Source organism: Euleptes europaea, chromosome 21, assembly GCF_029931775.1.
Source record: "Euleptes europaea isolate rEulEur1 chromosome 21, rEulEur1.hap1, whole genome shotgun sequence".
Classification (NCBI taxonomy): domain Eukaryota; kingdom Metazoa; phylum Chordata; class Lepidosauria; order Squamata; family Sphaerodactylidae; genus Euleptes; species Euleptes europaea.
The window spans coordinates 9,856,736-9,882,323 of NC_079332.1; the positions used below are offsets into that span (position 1 = coordinate 9,856,736).

General features: G+C 46.5%; 1 protein-coding gene across 1 annotated transcript in view; it reads left to right on the plus strand.

Moving 5' to 3' along the window:
• Positions 1–24,063, plus strand: part of VPS35L (VPS35 endosomal protein sorting factor like) — a 67,193-nt gene extending 43,130 nt beyond the window's left edge. The window contains exons 23-31 of the mRNA XM_056866195.1: positions 1,763–1,826; positions 2,835–2,933; positions 3,417–3,494; positions 4,185–4,299; positions 14,733–14,872; positions 16,817–16,982; positions 19,882–20,000; positions 22,393–22,539; positions 23,904–24,063. Of these exons, the coding sequence (XP_056722173.1) occupies positions 1,763–1,826; positions 2,835–2,933; positions 3,417–3,494; positions 4,185–4,299; positions 14,733–14,872; positions 16,817–16,982; positions 19,882–20,000; positions 22,393–22,539; positions 23,904–24,002 (1,027 nt within the window). The 3' untranslated portion in view covers positions 24,003–24,063. The remainder of the gene's footprint in view (positions 1–1,762; positions 1,827–2,834; positions 2,934–3,416; positions 3,495–4,184; positions 4,300–14,732; positions 14,873–16,816; positions 16,983–19,881; positions 20,001–22,392; positions 22,540–23,903) is intronic.
• The last annotated feature ends 1,525 nt before the right edge of the window (positions 24,064–25,588 follow it).

Sequence of the window (25,588 nt, forward strand, 5' to 3'; positions counted from 1 at the left end):
GGGGGAATTGCAGAGTGATGCACCGGAGACCTGTGTGTCATCGTAAAAAAAAAAGATTGTGCTGGATGACTTAACTGTCATGGAGCTCTACGGGTTTCCGTCGAGACGTGTTTTGATTTATTAGAATTCCATTTGGCAGCCAAATGAAATGGCGATGCTCTGAATCCTGGGTTTGGATCCTTTGTAGCATTTTAGAATTTTTATGGCCTATCTTTTGTTTTAGCCCAGTGTCTTATGGCAAAAAATATATGTTTTTTTGTCAAGCAATCCCATACCCAGAGAGCCAGCATGGTGTAGTGGTTAAGAGCGGTGATTTGAAGCAGTGGACTCTGATTTGGAGAACCAGGTTCGATTCCCCACTCCTCCACGTGAGCAACGGAGGCTAATCTGGTGAATTGGGTTTGTTTCCACACTCCTGCACACGAAGCCAGCTGGGTGGCCTTGGGCTAGTCACAGCTCTCTTAGAGCTCTCTCCGCCTCACCTATCTCACCTGTTGTGAGGAAAGGAAGGGAAGGTGATTGTAAGCCGGTTTCTCTACCTTCAGTGGTAGAGAAAGTCAGCATATAAAAACCAACTCTTCTTCTTCTAATGTGCAAGCTGTGCTTTTGTAGCTGAGAAGACCACTAAGGGTTGTAATGGTAAATTGTGCTGTGCTGGTCTATGACTGTTTTTAATAAAGATTGGCTGATTGATAGCTGAGAAGACTGCTCATCATTGCAGACATTTAGGAATATTCACTGTTCTCTTGCTATTAGACTTTATTCGTCTTGCCTCTTTGAGGAGGAATTCAAGTGGATGTAAGGAAGGTTCAATATATATTCCTCTTGAAGGCCACCAAGAGTTGAATAAGCATTTTTTAATGTAACTTGAGTTTGGTTTGAACCATGGTGGCTGCTGGGTGACTTTGGGCTAGACACAGTTCACTCTGAACTCTCTCAGCCTCACCTACCTCACCAGGTGCCTGTTGTTGGGGGGAGGAAGGAAAGGCAGATTGTAAGCCACTTTGAGACTCAAGGTAGAGAAAAGTGGGGTATGAAAGCCAACTCTTCTTCCATGTGGTCTGAGAGAGTTCTGAGAGAACTGTGACTGGCTCAATTGTCACCCAGCAGGCTTCATGTGGAGATGTGGGGAATCACATTATTATTTTGATACATTTAATGGCTTCAGTACAACTTTTTGTGATAATGGGTCATATCCCACCAGTCCGTCCTGCTAACGGCTGCACTTTCTTCCAGTACAAGGAGCCTTTGCAACAGTCATGGGGAAGAGCGGTGGCTTTCTCCCATCCACTTCTTGTCTCTATTACAAACACCAGGAGATTGTCCTTGCATAAGCTAACCTGGAGGGGCTGTAGCTCAGTGGTAGAGCATCTGCTTGGCATGCAGGAGGTCCCAGGTTCAATCCCCGGCATCTCCAGTTAAAGGGACTAGGCAAGTAGGTGATGTGAAAGACCTCTGTCTGAGACCCTGGAGTGCCGCTGCCGGTCTGAGTAGACAATACTGACTTTGATGGACCGAGGGTCTGGTTCAGTATAAGGCAGCTTCATGTGTTCATGTGTTCATAAACAGTAAACTTGTTGCACTAGAGGAAACAGATCCCCAGCTCGATCCAACAGCTCAATCACCAGTACAAGATGGTGAAATGCATGTTGTAGGGAAGATGCACCCATACCAGGAAGGCTGGAGTTCTTCATTAGTGGTTTGAAGTAGAACATATGGGCTTCTCCTTAAATACTGACCCTGTGAAACATCTTATTTGCAGTGCACTGACCCTTGAAGATGAAAAGCGCATGCTGGCCTCTTTGATAAATGGATTTTTAAGAATGGTGAGTACCATGAACTTTATGCATAGGAAACTAGGCAAGGGAGGTTTCAAGATGTAAGATAACGAGTGATCCGATTTCCATTGCAAACTTTGGTAGGCAGTTATGCTATCAAGAGAGGAGTCTGACATTCCACAGTGGTTGTATGTGTGTGTGTGTGTGTGTGTAAAGTGCCATCAAGTTGCAGCCGACCATATGGTTTTCAAGGCAAGAGACATTCAGAGGTGGTTTGGCATTGTCTGCCTTTGCGCAACTACCATGGCCTTCCTTTTTGGTCTCCCACCCCAATACTAACCAGGGCTGGCTCTTCTCAGCTTCCGAGATCTGACGAGATCAGGCGAGCCGAGGCTATCCAAGCCAGGGCACCACAGTGGCTAGGCGGAATTAAAAATATCTGAAATGCCACACAATGATCCAATTTGTTGGAACATCTTTGGCTTACGTGAAAACTAGCGTTTGCACAAATTGAGCTGACAGAAGAGTCTTTAGATGGATGAAAATTTAATTCAATCATGTGCACATGGAAAATGTCTGCAGTTGAAAAAGAAAGAAAAGAAACGGGTAGTAGCAGATGTGAACGATCTCTAGCCGAGACTTTGGAGAGCCGCTGCTAGTCAGAGTAGACAATGCTGACCTAGATAGACCAGTTGTCTGACTCAAGATGCAGCATCATGAATGGTGAGTAATGGCATTTTTTGTTGAAAAGGACCACCCTGCTCGCAGCCAGTCTTGTGAACTCCAAGTCTCCCATAACTCAATTCCCAAATCTCAGGACACTTCTAAGAGCAGCTTGCATAAAACGACTTGGGGGAGGTTCCTGGAGCATATGTTGGATGGGAAGAGAATGATCTGGTGTTTTTCCTAAGGCTGCTGTGAACGGGATTACCTGGAAAATATCGGATCCTGTATTCACCTGCTTCATTAGAGCGAGCATATAAAATGGAACGAATGAGGAACTGGATCCCACAGGTCGTGTCCAGGGAATGACTTCTCTGAATCTCCTTAATCCAGGTTTCGTTCAGCCGTGACTTTGAGCAGCAGCTGAGTTTTTATGTCGAAGCCCGATCGATGTTTTGCAATTTGGAACCTGTTCTTGTCCAGCTGATACACGTAAGCATACCTCCTGATTGTAAATGAGCCTCCAGTGACGGCAGAGAGCCATTCTGTGCATTTCTTTGCCGGGTAGTGTCACTTTTGCTGGGCATCTTATGAGCATTTGTACCACCATGTCGTGGGTTAGCATGCAGACTCTTCCTGTTGTGCTAACCCTGGAAAGGTGCGAAATCAATTGAAGTAAAAGCGCTTCATTTGGTAGTGAATGTACTGAATTGTGGGTGTGTATTTGGGGGTCATTACTAAACCACCAATTGCCCCAGTGAAAGATTATCATCTCTCGCTTATTGTTTTCTGAGTCTGGTAGGATGTTGACAGTGCCGTCCTAAGCAGAGTTACACCCTTTCTATGCCCACTGTCTTCAATAGACTAGGAAGGGCGTCACCCTAACATGGCACTTGTTGCTGTTTGGTGAAACAGTCCTTTGGTTGGTAGCTTCGGTTGTAGCTGGTCCCACTGGTAATGTCATCTTTCCAACAGAGCGTGAACCAACTGGCAATGGAAACGAGAAAAGTGATGAAAGGAAATCATTCCAGAAAGACGGCTGCGTTTGTCAGGGTAGGTGGGAAAACCGAATGGTTCCCTTGCCCTTAATTCTCTCTGTGCTAATGAGACTATGGGGCTAGAGGTTCAGCTTATAACATGCACAGGAAACGTACACGCAGGCAATACTTGCTTCCCTTGCCCTCTTCCCTCTGTGATAGGGACAGACAACCAGTCAGGGTTCTTGCACCTATAACAGCTGTATAGAAGGAGACCTTCACACATGAACACATGAAGCTGCCTTCTACTGAACCAGACCCTTGGTCCACCCAAGTCAGTATTGTCTACTCAGACTGGCAGCGGCTCTCCAGGGTCTCAGGGGTCTTTCCCATCACCTACCTGCCAAGTCCCTTTAACTGGAGATGCCGGGGATTGAACCTGGGACCTTCTGCATGCCAAGCAGATGCTCTACCACTGAGCCACAGCCCCTTTAACTGGAGATGCTGGGGATTGAACCTGGGACGACCTGCATGCCAAGCAGAGGCTCTACCACTGAGCCATGACCCCTCTCCATGGTTCTCCAGGGCAGACACTGCTTAGCTTCTGAGACCTAATGAGATTGGGCTAGTCGGGGGCTAGACAGGTCAGGGCTAGGGTCCAGGAGAGCCCAGTTCATCCCAGTAACCCTAAAACGGCTGCACCTCCGGCTCACTGAAGAAAGGGCCGTAGTCATCTCTTAAAACGTTTCTGTCCTTGCCTCCTTAGGCGTGCGTTGCTTTCTGCTTCATTACGATCCCGTCTCTGGCAAGCATTTTCGGCCGTCTTAATCTGTACCTGCTCTCAGGGCAGGTCGCTTTGGCAAACCAGTGTCTTTCACAAGGTAAGCCTTTTTGACTTGGCAGTTGCTTTGTGCGTGCGCGTGTGTGTGTTGGGAAACATTTTTAGAAACTATTTTTCTGCTGGAGAAAGCCTTCTGAATGGAAATCTAAAGGCATAAGAACATAAGAAAGGCCCTACTGGATCAGACCCAGGCCCATCAAGTCCAGCAGTCTGTTCACACAGGGGCCAACCAGGTGCCTCCAGGAAGCCCACAAACAAGACGACTGCAGCAGCATTTATCCTTGCCTGTGTTCCACAGCACTTGATATAATAGGCATGCTCCTATGATGCTGGAGAGAATAGGTATGCAGCATGACTAGTATCCATTCTAACTAATAGCCATGAATACCCCCCTCCTCCATGAATATGTCCACTCCCCTCTTAAAGCCTTCCAAGCTGGCAGCCATCACCACATCCTGGGGCAGGGAGTTCCACAATTTAACTATGCATTGTGTGAAAAAATACTTCCTTTTATCTGTTTTGAACCTCTCACCCTCCAGCTTTAGCAGATGACCCTGTGTTCTAGTATTATGGGAGAGGGAGAAAAACCTCTCCCTGTCCACTCTCTCCAAACCATGCATAATTTTATAGACCTCTATCATGTCTCCCCTCAGCCGCCTTCTTTCTAAGCTAAACAGCCCTAAGTGTCTTAACCGCTCCCCATAGGACAGTTGCTCTAGTCCCCTAATCATTTTGGTTGCTCTTTTCTGCACCTTCTCAAGCAATTGTTTCCAAGAGTTCTGTAGGCAGACTGGGGGAAGGAAGCTGCGTTATTGCTCACCTGGGCTCCTTTGGCTTTGGTAGAAGAAGAGAAAAAGAGTTCCCTATACAGAAGCAATAGAACTTTGATGGGAAAATCCTGTCTGGGAGGCAAGGCCTGGCTAGCGTTGAGAATCGTGAAGATCCGAGAAACGTATTCTAACCTTCTGGTGGATGTTTTACGGATTTTACTTGATATTATGATTGGCTTGTTTTGTTTTTGTTTTATTGGGTTTTTCCCCTGTGGTTTTGAATTAATACGATAAGCCGAATTGAATGGAGATCCAAGAAATGTGCTAAATTTGACTTGGGAGAGCTATTGAACCGCTGATTAAATATGATGTTCAGCGGCTGCCTTTCGCATTGAGACAGGATGCAAAACGAGCGGAGCGTACGAGGATGTGATGTGTTTAAAATTCTAGTATTACTTTTGACAAATGTTAAGAACGTTGATGCCGCCGGGCTTATTTTCCTTACTTAATTAGGCCGTTTCGTTCCCTCAGGAAAAAAAAAATCCTTCTCTACTTTTTTAATTTTGTTATACCCTCATGACTGCTGCCTGTTTTTTTTCCCCTTCAAAAAGGCCCCAGTGTTTCTTTTGCAACAATTTCTTTATCTGTTTCTTTTCAATGCAAAGAGTTCCACCTGCTCTTCCAAAAAACTTAGGGCAGTTTTCAAGAACAATAAACCCAGTTTGCAAACAAACCGTCTAATCCACCAATAAACAATTTAAAACCCCAGAAAACATTAGCCTGCTAATACAGTCATCAGAGTCCAGCTTTCATCCCAGTACTCTCTCAGTTAAGACTGAGAGCCAGCGTGGTGTAGTGGTTAAGAGCAGTGGTTTGGAGCGGTGGACTCTGATCTGGAGAACTGGGTTTGATTCCCCCCACTCCTCCGCATGAGCAGTGGAGGCTAATCTGGTGAATTAGATTTGTTTCCCCACTCCTCCACATGAAGCCAGCTGGGTCCTTGGGCTAGTCATAGCTCTGTCAGCCCCACCTACCTCATAGTGTGTCTGTTGTGGGGAGGGGAAGGGAAAGGTGATTGTCAGCCGGTTTGATTCTTCCTTAAGTGGTAGAGAAAGTTGGCATATAAAAACCAACTCTTCTTCTTCTTAAGTCTGGAGGGAGGGATCACAAGAATACATGAAGCTGCCTTATACTGAAGCTGCCTTATACTTGATCCATCAAAGTCAGTATTGTCGGCTCAAACTGGCAGCGGCTGTCCGGGGTATCAGGCAGAGGTCTTTCACGTCACCTACTGCCAGATCTTTTAACTGGAGATGCCGGGGATTGAACCTGGGGTCTTCTGCATGCCAAGCAGATGCTCCACTACTGAGCCAAAGCCCTTCCTTTCTCACCTGGAATTCCCTACCACAAGCTGGGGGCAGAGAGGGGAAAGGCTGTCGGGTGAGTTAGAGGAGCCAGTTATAATGAGGGCACTGCCAATAAGGAATTGCTGAACCGATCACATGAGTTCACACAGCGCTCACTTGCTGGTATGGAAGAGGTGATTCCCCGTATGCCAAAAGGCCCCCAGCCTTCGCTTTTTGAACGAAGTCTGCACTGTTCTTTTTCCTTTTTTCTCCCCCTGAATGAGAAGAGCAGTATGTAATAGCATATATTATCAAATTATGGCTCCATGGTGTGCATGTAAATGGCAGGTCTTGCAAGGGGGAAGATGGTAATTAGTTGCTTGAGAGATCTTAATGTGGCACTCCTGCGGCTTCCAGGCCAGACTTCCTGGGTTACGATAGGACATAATTCGTGCATGTGCCAATCTCCAGAATGTCAGGTGATGAAACGAAGAAGAAGAAGAGTTGTTTTTTATATGCCAACTTCCTCTACCTTTTAAGGAGATTCAAACCAGCTTACAATCGCCTTCCCTTCCCCTCCCCACAACAGGCACCCTGTGGGGTAGGTGGGGCTGAGAGAGCTTGAAGAGAATTGTGGCTAGCCCAAGGTCACCCAGCAAGCCCGTTGCAACTGTGCAGCCTCCAACGCCCAGCTCTGCTCGTTGAGAGGCCTCTTGATTTACAGTGCCATCCTTAGTGGAGTTACACCCTTCTAAGCCCGTTCAGTCGATTTAGAAGGACTCCGTTTCAGGCCGCCCTATTAATGGGGCATACGTGTTTATTGCACATTGCTATAGTTATTGTCGGAAGCCCCCTTATGTGCAGATGGCAGAGAAGTGGGGATATAAATATTTTAAATAAACGAACAGTCATTACACTAAACGTTAAATTAAACATTAAACGGTAATTGAACATTTAATTATTGAAAAGGAAATTGTAAAAGCAACTTCGGAATGTTAATGCTTGCATGGAAGCACTCCGAATAAAGCATCTGTTCCAGTATTGAAAAAAGTGACTCCAGTTTTCATAAAATGTCTTAAACTTATGAACTTTTCCTGTTCCCTTCCTTTCCCTTGAAATGTGCATGCTTCTTTATCCAGCATGTGTGAAAGGGTGAACAGTTATTTTGTATTGCTGCCTCCAGTTTAAACTTGGGATTGGTGGGGAAATCAAAGAGTTTTGAACAAGCTGGCCCAGGGTCCCCCAGAAAGCGTCCTAGCCAAAGGGGGATTTGAACCCAGGTCTCTCAGATCCTAAGGAGCCCCGTGGTGCAGAGTGGTAAGCTGCAGTACTGCAGTCCAAGTTCTGCTCATGGCCTAAGTTCGATCCCAGCAGAAGTCGGTTTCAGGCAGCCGGCTCAATGTTGACTCAGCCTTGATATTTGCAGCAGGTTACCCCTCAGTTGACATTAATATAACAGGAGGGGATAAAACTTTTCAGACAGATAATCATAATTCAAAAAGGGGTAAATTGCTTGTTAAGAGTACAACTAACAATATTAGTGATATAAGGGTTAATCTATTATTTAGAATATGGCTGAGGGGTGGCAGTTGTGTCAGACAAGGATTAAGATGTGATGTTTATTTTCCTACTCCCCCCCTTTTTTTTCTTTCTGTACCCTGGAAATTTTTAATGCAATTATTTTTTTAAAAAAAACATAACAGGAGGGGGGAGAATAGGGAGGCCAGCAGATGATATTTGCTGCTGTCCTCAGCCATAAGTCTGGCAGAATAGCTTTGGACGTGGAAAGAGACTTCTGGGACTGATGCTCCCCCATAAGCAGCGACCTGGACAGTCCTATCTTTAAGCCACTCTTTTCGGAGTTAGTCCTAACGGGAATTTTTTTTTTTGCATCCTGCTATACATGACGTGATCCTTTCTGATTTGGATGGTTCCAGGCATGTACAAGGGAGAGGGGGCTTAAAATCTTGTCCTTTTCAGGGGGTTGCAGTGAATGTTGTCAGCATTGTGCTTCCACTGGTAAGTTCCAGCGGCACATGCAAACAAGCTGACCTAGGAAGCTGACTAAGTCTTTTTACTGCAAGGCTGCTGGTTTGTTTCTTTGTTTGGACACGACGTGGCACGTATCGTCCGGGCAGAGGGATTTAGAGCGGAGCTGACTCTCCCGTCCAAGTGCATCCTTAAAACAATAGAGCTGCTAAGTCAGTATGATACATTTTGTGTTTGTTTGGCTTGTTTACAGACGAACCAGGCAGGGACCCCAGCATGAAGTCATTTTTGGTTCCTGTTCAGTGATTAACTCATTAGGGTTTTTTTTTTACCCCGCCCAGTTAATTAGAGTGTGTGTATATGGGTGTTCAGAGTTTTAACCTATGTCATCACCGAAGGATGCATGTATGGATAAAGCAAGCTTTAAAAACACACACACAACAAGGTTCATCATCAAATATGCTAAAAAAAGAAACTCTAATAGGAGCCCCGTGGCACAGAGGGGTTCACTGCGGCTCTGCTGCCAAAGCTCGATCCCAGCGGGAGTCGGTTTCAGGTCGCTGGCTCAAGGCTGACTCAGCCTTTCATCCTTCTGAGGTCAGTAAAATGAGTACCCAGGTTGCTGGGGGTAAAGTGTAGACGACTGGGGTCGGCGATGGCAAACCACCCCGTAAACATAGCCTGCCTAGTAACCGATGGGATGTGATGTCACCCAGGGCTTGCATAGGGGACTGCCTTTACCTTTTCCCTACTACAAGAATCCTTCCCTCACCCCTGACCGTTAAATGTTTGTGTAAAATAGAAATATGGGTTGCAAATGGTTCCATATAAGATAAATTATGACCAAATGTACAATTATGCTAAGGCAAGATTCCAAAATTGGAGGTGCAGATTTCAGAATTCCCCGTTTCTTCTCGGGATTTCTTTTTCTGTTTGCACGGCCATCTCTTTCCACCTTCATTGCTATACACAAGTGTAGGATGCACAAATGCAGGATGCTCTTGAGTGTGTTTCTTTTATTCAGTTGCAGCGCATCATGGGCTGTTCAGTCTCTGTAGAGTGGCCATACCCATGATGAAATGTGATTTGAAAATACTGATGAATACTTGTGTTTCTAGACGGCCGTTGTAACGTCCCTTTAGCAAATGTTGACATCAAGCAAAAATGGGTATGCTTATATTACAAATTGCACTAATGCAAACAAACAAAAAATGCTTACAGGTAGAAGATACCCCTTCAGAGCTGGGGCACAAATTTAGCATGCCCATGTCAGAAGAAAATGTGCCTGTGTTTAAAAAAGGTAGAGTTGGAAGCATAGCCAAGCTGTGGGAAGGCTTAATATATGGCCCTGCCATGGTTAATTGAATTACTTTGTGAGATTCCTCAGAGTAATGCTGCCAAGACCGAATGATAAATCCTCATCAGCCATGCTTCCACTCCTGGATAATGTGCTGGATCAAACTGGAAGCTCTGCTGGCAGAATGTACAGAGCACTCGTTCATTCCTCTTGCAGCATTGGTTCGAGCGCGTGACGTTGAAACAGCATAGGGTTCCCCCCCCCCCGACATTTTGGTCTTCTCAAAGCTGTTAAAATCTTTGTCTGCTCGAAGCGTAATATACGACATGCCAGGAACTATCCAACTAATTTGGGCTTTTATGTATGACTAATTTCACCAAGGGACTGATGAAAAACAGAAAACGCACATGGGGGGGGGGGGGGATTTGTATTGTTTAAGTTCTCTGACCAAATCTATATTCAGAGTTCAAAAGTACACAGTGCTGTGGTTGATCTAACATTTCTGTAAAAACTCCTCCCCATCTGAAAGCAAGGCAGGATTTTTTTCCCCCTCCTGTGACCTAGAAAGTACATTTTCAGATTCATTTGGAAATGAGGAATGAAAGATCCTGACTCTGTGATGTCTTTCCTCTGCTTTTCTCTTCTCCCCCCACAATCATTTTTGCTGCTTCTTTTTTTCTTTTTTTGAATGCTTCACATCAATGGAGAGAGAGGATTAGAAGAAAATGCAGCCACCTGTCTTTTTCCACTGGAACGACGAGTATGTCTGAAAGAGTGTGTTTTTCCAAGGGGGTCAGCACACGAGGATAAGAAGGAAGGGTCCCAGGAGAAATCTTGGTTGTGGAGGGTACTTGTGGAGGGTACACGGCCCCCTGAGCTTAAGGATAGAGCACACTGTAGAAATACATCTTAGTTTTGTTTTATTGGGTTGTATGAAACGACTTGTCAATTGTGGATGGCAAACTTTAAAACGCTGAAGAATGCATTACGTTAACTCTGACCTGGATAGCCCCAGGCTAGCCTGATCTCGTCAGATCTCAGAAGCTAAGCAGGGTCGGCTCTGGTTAGTATTTGGACGGGCAACCTCCGAGGCATACCAGGGTTGTGATGCGGAGGCAAGCAATGGCAAACCACCTCTGAATGACTTTTACCATGGAAGCCCTACGAGGTCGACATAAGTCAGCTGTGACTTGATGGCACACACAGACACAAAAAACATTACATTGGCGGTCTATAATCCCCTCCAGCGTAGTCTTAAAAATTAGCTACGGGGTGGGGGGAACAGGACCTTGAATTGGATTGGGGCTTTAGTGCAGGGGAAGGAAGAGACTTTACTCTCCCCCGATGTCATTTCTAGGATGGAAACACCCCCTCACACACCTGACTCGACTTGTTAGCCCATGGGCAAAGAGAAGAGTGCCTTTACTGGGGCTAATAGAAGCTGATGGTCTCAGAGATATGGCACTGAGGAAAAGGGTTCCCCCCAAATTCCCCAATGCCCAATCCGACTTCTCCCCTTCCCCTCTGCAGATTCTTTTAAAGGATAACATTTATGACGATCAGGGAGATCAGACCGAGGATGTCCAATGTAAAATGTCGTTTGGCTGTAAGACCATAATTAAAGCATCTCAGTGTAGGTAAAACACAAACACACACAATAACGTAGGTGAGGGTAACAGTGGACACGATCACTGGCACCTTTATAATCAGCCTTCAGTTGATTTTGAAAGGCGTGCCTTATGTCTCCCTAGAAGTTTTAATGGCACACTACTTCAGGGAGCGCATTCCAAAGAGTCGCACAGGATCCCCAGCCTTAAAAGGGGGACTTGACAAAGCCAGAGTCTTTGGAAACCCCTTCCGCTGCCATAATTTATAAGGCAACTGTCAAAACTTGATTATATTCCCCCCCACTCTGCAACAGAGCCTAGCTGAACCCTCTGAGAACAGGCCATTAATTTCTCCCTTTCCTGAAGGTCGCACCCGCTAGGGAGGATATAATGGGGGTCTGCAGAAGGATTTATAGCCTAGTGGTCAACCAGAAGAAAGGGCTGCAGCGGAGGAGGAAATTTAGTGAAGCACGAACTAGACCACAGACGGTGTAGTGCACAAGCTATTAATTGAGTCGAGGAAAGCTTCAGCAGCAATTTATTGCAACGAGTGCTTGACCCCCCCTTGCTGAGCACACCGCTACAGGGTGTGTATTCCAAATTTAACTTGCCATATCTCATGCACAAGCAGTAGCGCTATATGTGTATGTGTAATGGCTGAAAAGATGTCCCATGGGGCCATAACAGGTCTATGGGGGCTTCCCAGTTCTCATGTAGTGTTCTGCCTCATCCCCCTGCCCTTGATCATCTTTGTTCTCATCCTGCTCTCAGCTGCTTCCGGTGCATTTCCTTATGATTGTTCTATCGGAGTATCTTGCAGTTGCAAACGAGGGCCCCCTCAGAACCAAGAGCCAGCATGGTGTAGTGGTTAAGAGTGGTGGTTTGGAGCAGTGGGCACTAATCTGGAGAACCGGGTTTGATTCCTCTCTCCACATGAGCAGCGGACTCCTAACTGGAGAAGCGGGGTCAATTCCCTGCTCCTTCACATGAGTGGCGGATGCTAATCTGGGGAACCTGGTTGGTTTCCCCACTCCTCCGCATGAAGCCAGCTGGGTGACCTTGGGCTAGTCAAAGCTCTCTTAGAGCTTTCTCAGCCCCACCTCTCTCACAGGGTGTCTGTTGTGGGGAGGGGAAGGTGACTGTAAGCTGGTTTGATTCTTCCTTAAGTGGTAGAGAAAGTCGGCATATAAAAACCAACTCTCCTTCTTCTACTAATTTGGGGACTCTTCTATCCTTATGTTCTGACCCTCTGGAAACTGCACACATTCTTTAAGACACAAACACCAAACCAATATTTATTACGATCAAGACATCAGTCAACAACGATTTAACAGAGTGTTCGAAGCATTTATCATTAGCATTACAATTCCTCATTAACATTATGTGTCATTCTTATGACTGTATTAGAAAGATGATGTTGGTTGGTTTTGTTCAAGTTGCGGAAACGTTCGCTGAATCTCTTCTTGCATTCCTAAGAGTGATTTGAAGAGACGTTTGTTTTTTTCCAGCTATCATAGATTTCAGAAGAAAGCCTATGCATAACTTGGGGATATAAATAGCCTCTTTTAGCTCACAAGATCCATACGGTCTGTCCTTTCCAATGTTGGCAAAGCCACCGGTTCTGCAGCATCCTCTTTCCTTCCTAGCTTCTTTGACCTCTGTTGTTCTTCTGGATGCTTATACAAAGGTCAGGTAGATTGTTAGAAAAATGGGGGGGGGGAAGGCGGAGAAAGAGTTCCTAGCCTATATTTTCCCATCCTCTCTGACATTTCACAGATGGAAATAGTCACATGCTTGTAATCCACTCCTCCAGCACTTTGCAAGGCCTTCTCTTAAACAGCTTTGAAAGGTGTTCTCTACAGCATTGGTTTTATTATGCAGTATCCCATCCCCTAGCGAGCCCCATGGCGCAGAGTGGTAAGCTGCAGTACTGCAGTCCAAGCTCTGCTCACGACCTGAGTTCGATCCCAACGAAAGTCGGTTTCAGGTAGCCGGCTCAAGGTTGACTCTGCCTTCCATCCGTCCGAGGTCGGTCAAATGAGGACCCAGCTTGCTGGGGGTAAAGGGAAGATGACTGGGGAAGGCACTGGCAAACCACCCCAGAAACAAAGTCTGCCTAGGAAACGTCACAATGTGATGTCACCCCATGGGTCAGGAATGACCCGGTGCTTGCACAGGGGACCTCCACCTTTTATCCTATCCCCTGCAGATTCAAGAGCCAAACAGATGGTTATTATTTTGGTGAAAGATTTACCCAAAGAAAAAACCTCCATAATTATCCTACAATGTGCTACCAGCTGTCCAAAATACGTCTCAATGACTGCAGTGTATGAAGAGTCTGGCTGTACGCTGCACTGGGCCTGACTCTTCATGCCCACATGTGCACTAGAGATGAGATGTATCCACTCCCCAGACGTTTGACTTCTAGTAGGGGCCTTGGCTAAATCCTGAAGGATTTTGATGTGGGCAACTCGCGCTGAAAAAGAGGAAGAGTTGGTTTTTATATGCCAACTTTCTCTACCACTTAAGGGAGAATCAAACAATCACCTTCCCTTCCCCTCCCCATGACAGACACCCTGTGAGGTAGGTGGGGTGGAAAGAGTGTGACTAACCCAAGGTCTTCGTGTGGAGGAGTGGGGAAACAAATCCAGTTCTCCAGATTAGCGTCCGCCACTCATGTGGAGGAGTGGGGAATCGAACCCGGTTCTCCAGATCAGACTCCACCCCTCCAAACCACTGCTCTTAACCACTCCACCACGCTGGCTCTGCGAGAAGGAATCCCCAAAAGGTACATCTTGTGACTGGGTTTTCTGGACCAGGATCCAGAAGAAGGACAGGTTTCCAGGGACAGTGAGAGCGTACTGTTCTCTAGCTTGAAGACTTGTAGCATGACACAAACAGACTGACACGTGCCATCTTCACTGTAAGCCGGTTTGATTCTCCCTTAAGTGGCAGAGAAAGTTGGCATATAAAAACCAATTCTTCTTCTTCTACGAGGTGGTGTGAATCTTTGCAGAAGGGTGGATGCACAGTCTGGGTGTTGTTGCCATCATGTGTATGTTGTGAGTCTGGGCATCTGCCGTGCCCTCTTCTGCCACCTTGTGCATGGGTCCGTCTCAGATTTTTGCACAAAGTATTCATGTGTCCTGACCTGTTTTGCAGCACATGAAATAGGTCCGGATGAGAATTACCTGGGCTTTAGCCCTTTTGCTTTGTACAATGGTCAGCCAGTTCTGGCCTCCTGTCTGCACGCCAGAGTTGGACACCTTGTTTGGCTCGAGAGCCATGTTGCGTTTTTAACCTTCTGATAGCCTCAGGGCAGTACAACAAAGTATGCGTGCCCTGTGCGCTCTGGTGAGCTTCAAGTTGCGGAGCCTTTGCTTTAAGGTATATCGAAAAGGTACAGGCATGCTGACAAATCTGGGTTCCACTTGCTGATACTGTGGTGACCAATCTTTTTATAGCGGATGCCTTTTTCAAAGCCGCCATAAGCCTCGTTCCCGAGGTGCCGAAGACGATCAGCATAGATGGGAAGATGCGGCCCTCGGAAGCGTTCCTCCTGGAATTCCTCTGCAATTTCTTTTCCACTTTACTAGTCATTCCGGTAAGTGACTTAACGCCCAGATCCCTTTCCGGGGCTGAAACGGCAGCGCCTTTCACAAGTTCGGCTCACCTTCGAATGGCAGATGAAGTAGGAAGCCTGCACCTGGGTTGTACTCAATGTGGGGACTTGTATACTTCCCTGTGTGCAGAAAAATAGCATACCTGGTGTGTGTGTGTTTCCTCACCTCTCCGAGACATGTTAGCCTCCTAGGAAAGCGTTTAAAGAAGGAGGAATCTATTGCATGTGCCCTTATTTTCGGTCTGAGAGCAATCATCAGGCAAGTAGCTGCAAGCGTCGAGCAGCTGGTGGACCAAGGGTCAAATCCCCACCCTGCTTGCTGGTTGACCATAGGCCAATTACTCTCTCAGCCTAAACCAACTCACAGAGTTGATGGGAGGATAAAACAGAGGAGGAAAGGAGGATGTTTCAAACAGCTTTGGACCCCCGTTGGGGTATAAATAAAGGAGCCCTGTGACGCAGAGCGGTAAGCTGCAGTACTGTAGTCCAAGCTCTGCTCACGACCTGAGTTTGATCCCAACGGGAGTCGGGTTCAGGTAGCCTGCTCAAGGTTGACTCAGCCTTCCAGCCTTCCGAGGTCGGTAAAATGAGTACCCGGCTTGCTGGGGGTAAAGGGAAGACGACTGGGGAAGGTGATAGCAAACCACCCCATAAACATAGTCTGCCTAGTAAGCCTCGGGATGCAACGTTACCCCATGAGTCAGGAATGACCCGGTACTTGCACAGGGGGACTACCTTTTCCTTTAGAGGCAAAATCAGAGGCAGGATCTTCAGGACCAGGGACAGCTCAAGGGTAGCACAGACCTTGCTCTAGCAATGAGCCAGGCTCAATTGAGCTTTTGTGGCCTAGCGACTGTGTCCAAGCTGAGGAATGAAAGGAACTGGAAAGGGCAACGCTTGAGTTCAGAGCCCTTGAGCAGCCTCTAGCTATGTGCCCTTGATCCTCAAACACACGGACACACTCATGTGAGTTTGGGTGGCAGGTGTATTGAAGCAGGTAGGGAAGTTCAGCCTCGTGACGGACGACGTTAGCAGAAATGTACTGCAGGGCCCAAGCTACAATCTGGTAACACCGTACCTACTGAGGCCTTTATGTTTAAAGCGCGCGCACTGTTTTTTTTTAAAGTTTTTTTTATTATTTATATACATAACAAAAATCTTTTCTTACAATCTTTCTTTGAATTTACATTTTCCCCCCTCCCTCCCCCCTTCCCTCTCCCGGACCACAAGTACACCTTCAAATATTTAACCATGAGCACATTTTCCTTAGTTTTTGAATAGATTCATTATTGGCTTCACCCTTATTGATCCACTGCATATACGTTTCCCATTTCTCTTTAACGTCTCTTATTTTACTTTCCCATAATTTATCCTGTGTTATACACGCTATAGTGTCCGATTGGAAATAATCATAGAGATACTTGTTCCAATTTTCTAGAGTCAATTTCTTGTCCTTTTTCCACCCATACACTATAACCGCATGGGCTGCCAGTACCATTGCCTTATATAATTCTTGCTCTTTTTAAAAAAAAATTATTACATCCTAATATCCCTGATCCATATTCACTTGTATTGGAATTCTAAATAATTTTTCCATTTTCCCCTGGATCTCCCTCCAGAATTTAAGCACTTTTTCACATTCCCACCACATGGCGCACTGTTAAACCGATCGAAATGAATTGGCTAAGGTGATTTCTTCAAGGTTTTCTAATGACTCTAAAGCCTTCCTGCCCAAGTGTTGGGTGGTTAACCGACAGCCGAGCTGACAAAAACATCTCCAAACATGACGTTAGGATGATTCTAAGAGCTTACATGCACCTTTAGAAGGGTTTATTTTACATGATAATTGTTGCTAGATTTGGGGGCAGGGGGAAGCAATTGGTCGGTCATGATTAGTCGTTACCTTGGTGTTGGTCTTTGTTTTAGGATCACCCTGAACAGGGCGTATTGTTTCTCGTGCGAGGTCTGCTCAATGTTATCCAGGACTACACTTGGGAAGATAACAGCGACGATAAAGTCCGGATTTATGCAAACGTTCTGCATCTTCTCTCTGCCATGAGTCAGGAGACCTACGTCTATCATGTCGACAAAGGTGAAGTGTGAACTTTTGATGTGTGTAGGGGTGATTTCACTAGAAATCAGCCCCCCTCCCCCAGTCATTATATCAAATGCTGCCTCACTAAAGACTAGGGGATTATTTATACAGCTCAGTGCTCATTTTCCTGGGGATGTGCTTCAGAAATGCTTACAAGCTTGACCCCACCTCCCAGCCCCCGACCATGACTAAGTACATACTGAGTTTGCAATTGGATTACTATCTTCCACACGCGCCTAAGCGCTTAATCCACATATTGCCAACCTTATTTGTGCAAAACATGGGATTAAATGTTGTTTTGCTTTGGCGACTCTCTTGCACTTGGTTCAAAGGCCTTCACGTACTTGAAGCTTGAATAATAATATCTTGTTGGTGCAGGCATGCTCAAGTTCTCTTAATTCTCGTGATAAGAAAACTATAAATAATAAGGCCGCTTTGTGCCTCACTCCCGTCATGATGGTGATCAAAATTGTGTGCATGGGTGTGAAGTATTTGTTACTTATTTATTTATCTTATAATCTGCCCTCCCCAGCAAGCCAGCTCAGGGCGGGTAACATCATTTTAAAAATACAACAATATACAATGTAAATATACAGTAAAATCCATAATAAAACCAATAAAATTCTAAAAACCTAACATGATGGCGCACAAGTCTAAAAGCTGTAGGGAACCGTACAGGTGGCAACCCTTTGCTTTCTGTTGTTCCAACTAAGGGGGAAAGGGGGGGGGAGGCCAGTAGATGGTATAGATAATATGAGCAAATATAGGCGGCTGTCCTCAATTGTAGGCCTGGTGGAAAAGCTCTGTCTTGCAGGCCCTGCAGAAAACGTTCAGATCCCGCAAGGGCCTGATGTTACCAGGCAGAGCATTCCACCAGGCTGGAGCCAGGGCCAAAAAAGCCCTGGCTCTTGTTGAGGACAGCCACATGCTCTCAGGGCCAGGGACCACCAGTAGATTTTCGTCGGACGATCCTAGTGTCCTTCGGGGGGGGGTATACCAGGAGAGGCTGTCCCAAAGATACGAGGGTCTCAGACCGTGTAAAGCTTTAAAGACTGGGCAAGGCCACCAGGATCGTCTGAGGGACGGAGGGAAAGAAAGAAAGATGGCTGCTTTGGCTCCTGTGGGGGAGGGCGAAGTGGATTGGCGGCGGCGGCTGAGGCCACCCCTCCCCAAAATGCATCCCCTGGGGCCAGTGGCTGACGTCGCCATATTGTAGAACAAGCGGCAGAGGCAAACAACGTGAAAGTAGCTCTCATCTTATAAAAACGGCCCAAGACTGATCCGTTCAGCGGCATGTTTTCCAAGCGTAACATATGTGGGTCCAATTCTTGCATTGCTATTTTAACACAACCACTCTTAATGTGAGAATTGAGCCTAAAATCATTATGTTCAGTATCTATCTATCTATCTATCTATCTATCTATCTATCTATCTATCTATCTATCTATCTATCATAATGATTTTAGGATCAATTCTCATATATATAGAGAGAGAGAGAGAAAGAGAGAAATATATATATATATATATAGAGAGAGAGAGAGAGAGAGAGAGAGAGAGAGAGAGAGAGAAAGAAAGAAAGAAAGAAAGAAAGAAAGAAAGAAAGAAAGAAAGAAAGAAAGAAAGAAAGAAAGAAAGAAAGAGTTTCTTTCCAAACATCAAAGGACACGCTGCCAGGGGAGCAATTTTTCTTTCACATTTCCAAAGGGAAAACATAGAGGTTTTAATCAAGCCAGAATAATTAAACGGCTCATCAGTGTAGTTCCCAGAAGAAACAGAATTTTCAGATCAGTCTTAACTTCTGTACAATCTGCGGAGGGTGTTTGCGTTTCATATGTGTAGAAGTTTGGTCACCCCCCCCCTTCTCTGTGGGTTGCAGTGGTCAAAATAGACCTCTTTTGGGCCGCTTGCAGGGAAATGTTATGTAACAGACCTAACTACAACAGGAAGTAGGTTATGTAACAGACCTACACGTTACACTACAACAGGAAGCATCTACATGGAAATGGCGCAGCTAACTTTACAGGTATGGAGGACCTTCTGGCTGGCTCCTGCAATGTCTACTGCGGGCGAACACATTGTGTGCAACAGTTGGGCATTCTGTCTAATTCTTCAGGCTGATCTTTTTTTTGAAAGACAGAGCAAGAGAGAGGGGAAGTACTACTTTTTCCAAAGTGGATGCTTCCTCTTCTTCCAGTTTTGGTGGAGAGTGCCATCAAGTCACAGCTGACTTCAGGCGACCCCAATGAGTTTTAAAGGCAAGAGATGTTCAGAGGTGGTTTTGCCCTTGCCTGCCTCTGCATAGCAACCCTGGACTTCTTTGGTGGTCTCCCATCCAACTGCTAACTAGGGCCAAGCCTGCTTAGCTTCCAGGATCTGACGAGACTAGACTAGCCTTAGCTTCTTAAGGTAAGGTAAAGGTCCCCTGTGCAAGCACCGGGTCATTCCTGACCCATGGGGTGACGTCACATCCCGACATTTACTAGGCAGACTTTGTTGACGGGGTGGTTTGCCACTGCCTTCCCCAGTCATCTTCCCTTTATCCCCAGCAAGCTGGGGACTCATTGTGCTTCCAGTTACACAATGCTTAATTTATATCCCGCTTTTTGAACCGTAAAGTCCTCCAAGCAGCTTACAAATCTTTCTTCCCTTTCTCCTCCCGGTCCCAATATATAAGTCTTCAATGCTGAGGGAACACTTTAGCCTCTTCCTTGTAGAATGAGAGATCTTAGCGCCTTGAGAGCCAAACAAGGAGCGGTTTTGTACAGATGCTCTGTAGATGCTCTGAACAGCTAAATGTTACAATTGCGGCAGGAAAAATAGCCTCCTAAAACCAGCTGAATGTTTTCACTGGCACCCTTCTCCTGTTTTTGAACCTGGAACATCCTGTTTTTCTCAGTGGAATCCAACGATACCTTGTACGGGGGAGATACCAAATTTCTGGCAGAAATCAGCAAGCTGTGTGAAACGGTGATCGCTCAGATCCTGGAGCATCTGAAAAGCCTTGGAAAAGATGAGGTGAGAGAGAGACCTTTCTGTCGGCAGTGCAGAATATTTTCTGGAATGGAGGTTGGGTGGGTGGAGGGGAGCCATTTTTATGATCTACTTTGACCTTTTCATCCCTGCTCTGTTATCCACATGCATCGGTGTCCTTTGATGCGAGTTTTCCTCGGTTCATTTAATTTGAGACCAGTGAAATTCTCCCCGTCTGCCTGCTTTTCCTGATACTTTGAGGAAGAGCAGTGTATCTTCTGAAACACCAAGAGATGCTCAGTATCTTGGATGTTCTTTAGTTAATAGGGGAGGGATCCCAGCACGGTATTGCTGCTTCGCATATATGTCTTGTTCAATCCCCAGCACCTCCAGTTAAAGGATCTCTGTTTGTGGAGCTGTGAAAGGATCCTGCAAAAGGCCTAGGATCCTGGAAAAGCCATTTCCAGTCCCGGCTAGCTGTACTGGGTTTAACTGACCATTGTTTGGACTCTGTATATGATATCTTGTTATCCTGTGGAGGACCTGATAAGTATTTTTGGAGGCTGAATCTCATGGCAGCTTTCTTGGAGAACCTTTCCCCTTATTGCAGTTCAGCCGAGTGTGCCGGAGAGTATGTTCAACTCAATTCTTTGGCGTTCCTCCCCCTTTGCTAACTCTGCTATACTTTTACAACCAGACAGTCCCTTCCTTCCGAAGAGCCTTTTATGCTTGCCCATTTAAATGCTGCACCCTCAGCGGTATTAAACGGAAGATATGGAAATCTACCATACTCCGACCGACTTTGCCCATGCGATTCAAAGAAAATCAACGCATTTTTCTCATAAGATGATGGAATGCCCCCTCTTTAAACACCACTGAGATAAATGGATCGCCCCTATATTGGTGAGAATTCCTGCCCCCATAATAAGAGACAAAATAATCCCCTTTTTGTTGATGGATAGAGGTCCAAATATCTCTCCATCATATTTTCCTCTAAGAAATAACTGCTCAGGACCTATGGGTCATAGGAGCAATGAAGGAAAGAAGAAAGAAGCAGTCCAGCCGAGGCCCGTTCTTGTGCGGGGTGTGTTTTGCAAATTGTTCTGTCAGCAGGGCCGAGGTGGTGTTTCTCCCCTCCTCCCCTTTTTCACTTGCTTCAGCAGTAATTCACACCGAGCTGCTCAAGCGGAGCACGAAACGAGTTAATTGATGTGGCAGGTCGGCAGGGGCCGCTTGGCGGCTTCCAAGTATTCTCATGCCGGTTCGATCCCTCGTTGGAGGTGGCTGGCGGCTCCATCTCTGAATTGAGGGTGCTTTTCTTTCCGAAAGAACACAACAAAAAGCACCTCCTGGGGGGGGTGTCAGCTTTAAAAGAGCATTCAGCCCACTGAGTTGGGATTTTGCCAGCGGCTTGTTGGGCTGACTTCCAGGGCTTGGCAGTGGGCTTGTGGGATCCCGCACGCTATTGTGTCGGGCTTCTCTAGCTGCTGCTGCTTATTTCATCTTTAACCCTATGTTTTAGAGGTTGACTTTTGCAACGTCTAAATGAATGTAAAATTCACACGTCCTAGGGCGCTTTGCATAAATAACAGCGGAGCATCGAGCAGAGCGGACGCCCTTCTAAGTCCATTAAAGTCACTGGACTTAGATGGTTACAACTCTGCCAAGTTAGAATCCTAGAGTTGGAAGGGACCACCAGGGTCATCTAGTCCAACCCCCTGCACAATGCAGGACATTCACAACTACCTCCCCGCCCTCCCACACCCCCAGTGACCCCCCACTCCATGCCCAGAAGATGGCCAAGATGCCCTCCCTCTCACAATCTGCTTAAGGTCATAGAATCAGCAGTGCTGACAGATGGCCTCTGCTTAAAAATCTCCAGGGAAGGAGAGCTCACCACCTCTCGAGGAAGCCTGTTCCACTGAGGAACTGCTCTGTTAGAAAATTCTTCCTAATGTCTAGAGGGAACCTCTTGATTTAATTTCAGCGCATTAGTTCCGGTCCGACCTTCTGGGGCAACAGAAAACAACTCGGCACCCTCCTCTACATGACAACCCTTCAAGTACTTGAAGATGGTTATCATATCCCCTCTCAGTCTTCTCCTCTTTAGGCTAAACATACCCAGCTCCTTCAACCTTTCCTCATAGGACTTGGTCTCCAGACCCCTCACCATCTTATTATGTCCGCCTTAACATACGCAGTGGTCGTTAATGGCAGAAAGATTTGTCCACAGTGTCTTATCGATGGGCCACTAGAATCCATCCTGCCCTGACCCCATGCGCCAAGTTCCCTCCCAATAATCAATAATAATAAATGTTGTTGGCACAGAGTGTTGTTATACAATATCCATCCAGTGGATCCCCCCCCCCTGCTTGGTGGTCGATGCAGTCTTGCAAGCTGCAGACTAAATTAATTCCTTGGTTTATAACCGTTGTAGACTTTAAAGCGGCAGAGCCAGCTGGCACTCTACTTCTTCAATAGCATCTTGGCTCACGGAGATCTGCGGAACAACAAGCTCAACCAGCTTGCCGTGAACTTGTGGAACCTGGCTCAGAAACACGGGTTCGCCGACACAAAAACCATGGTAAGGGGAGCAGGGATAGACCTTGAAACCGCTGTTTGCACCTGGGGAGTCTGGTAATCTGAAGTGCAAGCTTGGTCTTTGGGGAGTGGGGGGTTCCAACCTTTTCAACTTGCAGAAGTTTTGGCTTAGCAGAGTAAAGGGTTAGATCTGTTCCACTTCCCCCCAGCACAAAGGAACCGTCCACTGATGTAAGTCTCTTGCAGTAGGAAGAAGAAGAAGAGTTGTTTTTTATATGCCGACTTTCTCTGCCACTTAAGGGAGACTCAAACCGGCTTCCAATCGCCTTCCCTTCCCCTCCCCACAACAGACACTCTGTGAGGTAGGTGAGGCTGAGAGAGCGTGACTGGCCCAAGGTCACCCAGCTCGCTTCGCGTGTAGGAGTGGGGAAACCAACCCAGTTCACCAGATTAGCCTCCACCACTCATGTGGAAGAGTGGGGAATCAAACCCAGTTCTCCAGATCAGACTCCACCACTCCAATGTGCTGGAGGAAGCTCCATGTGCTGGAGAACTAGATCCATGAGACCCAGCATTAAAATCTTTCCAGCTGGTAGACCTTGGGCAAAAATTACCTCATTGTTAGGGCTGTTTGTTCTCTGCCCCCCGCCCCAAATAGAAGAAGAGTTGATTTTTTATATGCTGCCTTTCTCTGCCACTTAAGGGAGAATCAAACCGGCTTACAATCACCTTCCCTTCCCCTCCCCACAACACACACCCTGCGAGGTAGGTGGGGCTGAGGGAGTGTGACTGGCCCAAGGTCACTCAGCTGGCTTCGTGTGGAGGAGCGGGGAAACAAATCCAGTCCACCAGATTAGCCTCCACCGCTCACGTGGAGGAGAGTGGAATCAAACCCGGTTCCCCAGATCAGACTCCACCGCTCCAAACCACCGCTCTTAACCACTATGCCACGCTGGCTCCCAAACAAAATTACAAATCTAAAGTTGTTCTCCCAAGCAACTTGAACACTGCAGTGCATACATTATGCAGCATTGGAATGGGCACGCTTTTACTCTGCTTGTGTTGATCATTGGCAGGGGTGAGGGGAGCGGCACTAGACGCTGGAGTCTTGACCCAGTTTCTGCTGAACAGCCCTTGTTGGACTTCAGGGATTTTCCTCCCCAGACGCTGCCTGCTTGTTTTCTGGCATGTTTGTTTGCAGCCATAAGGGCTGGAAGCTTCCTCTCTCCCAAAGAAGAGAGCAAATTGAGTGTGGGCTTCCCCCCCCCCTTGATGCTTGCTCGGAATATGCACTGGGGGCGGGGCAGGGATGGGGGGGGATTAAGTTACTGAAAGGGCTAAGGGAAATAAGTATTTGCTGGTCCTATTGTAGAGTAAAATATCATTCCTCCCCCCCTCCCTCTCTAGGTAAAAACCTTGGACTATATTAAGAGGCAAAGCAAACACCCTGAGCTAAACCATTTTACCGAGCTGGCACTCAGACTTCCTCTGCAGTCAAGGACCTGATGAATCAAGAGCACCTGGAAGGCAGATTTCCAAGGCTGGTAAAATATGGGCTGCATCTTAAGCTATTATTGGAGTTCAATATCTTTCATTCAGAAGCGTCCCTCGGTGCGTGAAAGATTTATTCCGTCGGAGGCAGGAGGGGAAGCTGCCCCAAATCGCGTTGCCGCCCGCCTTTGAAACGAGTCTTTGTTTCCATCTGCGCAGCCATTAAAACATTTAAAAAAGGAGATTTGAATGCTAACTTTGGGGTCAGTAAAATTTATCTTGCGGTTTCAGAAGGGGGAAATAACTCTTCTATTCCAAAACCTTGACGTGGCTGGAAAGAAAAGCAGCAGGTTGCTTTGCGTTGGCCCTGGAAGCCGTGGCTGTCCTGCATTGCTGCCTTGGAAGAGATTGTCTCGGGCATCTGATAAATAGCCGCTGCCCTAGGACTGCTTTCAACCCTTTCCCAAGTACGTGGCTCGGTCTGATTGAAACGCATACTAGAAAAAGGAGAGAACCGCTGAAAAACAAGGTCTAGGGGAGATTCTGAGCGAGTTTTGGAAGCAAATGTGTTCAGGGAGCCTTTGTGGCAAAGCTCAGAATCAAAGGGGGGGATCTAATCAAGGAAAGGACACGGGAGGCATGAAAACAGACCTTCCCTAGCATTGCTTAGCTGGCTATTTTGTAATCATTAGGTACACTTATTACCACGCATAATCCAGTCTTCATTTGCTTTTTGATTATAAGCCCCAGTGAGGGATATACTTCCCCCCCCCCCTGCAATTTCTAGTTAACACACTCCCTCGAACAGAACTCCACAGCGGAGAAACCTGTGGCACGCTTGACCTTGCATCGTCCTTAACGCCGTCCCCTGAACACCAAGCCGGATAAGCTGGGCTTACGTTTTCAGAAAATAGTGGGGATTTGGTGGGCCTGTGGAAGAACAGGGTTCTACAACAGCAGAAGAGCCACTTGGGAGATTTCCCTGACCTGCCATTGCTGGTGATAACGGCAAGAGGGTACTTTTGGCCAACATTACATCTTTCGGTTAAACCAAGCCACCACTGGGTCCTAATTGTGGTGTAGTAGCAAAATACAGGCATGCCTAAATGCCACTTTGAAGTTCTTATTTAAAAGAAGAGTTAGTTTTTATATGCCAACTTTCTCTACCACTTATGGGAGACTCAAACCGGCTTACAATCACCCCCCTCCCCACAACTGACACCCTGTAAGGGAGGTGGGGCTGAGAGAGTGTGACTAGCCCAGGGTCACCCAGCTGGCTTCATATTTAGGAGCAGGGAAACAAACCCAGTTCACTAGATTAGCCTCCGCCGCTCATGTGGAGGATCAAACCCGGTTCTTCAGATCAGACTCCACTTCTCCAAACCACCGCTCTTAACTACTACACCACGCTGGCTCTTATTTACTTATTTAAAGCTTTCTTTTGATGCTTGATTTCTTGTTGGAATGGGTGCAAGATGTTGAGTTGAAACACAGGCATAGACTTAACTTCCAAACCTTTGCTCAGCATCTGCTGTAGATTTTTCCTAAACTTCTCTTTGTTTACATCATAGTATTCCTTCAAACCAGCACCTTTTTTGTTT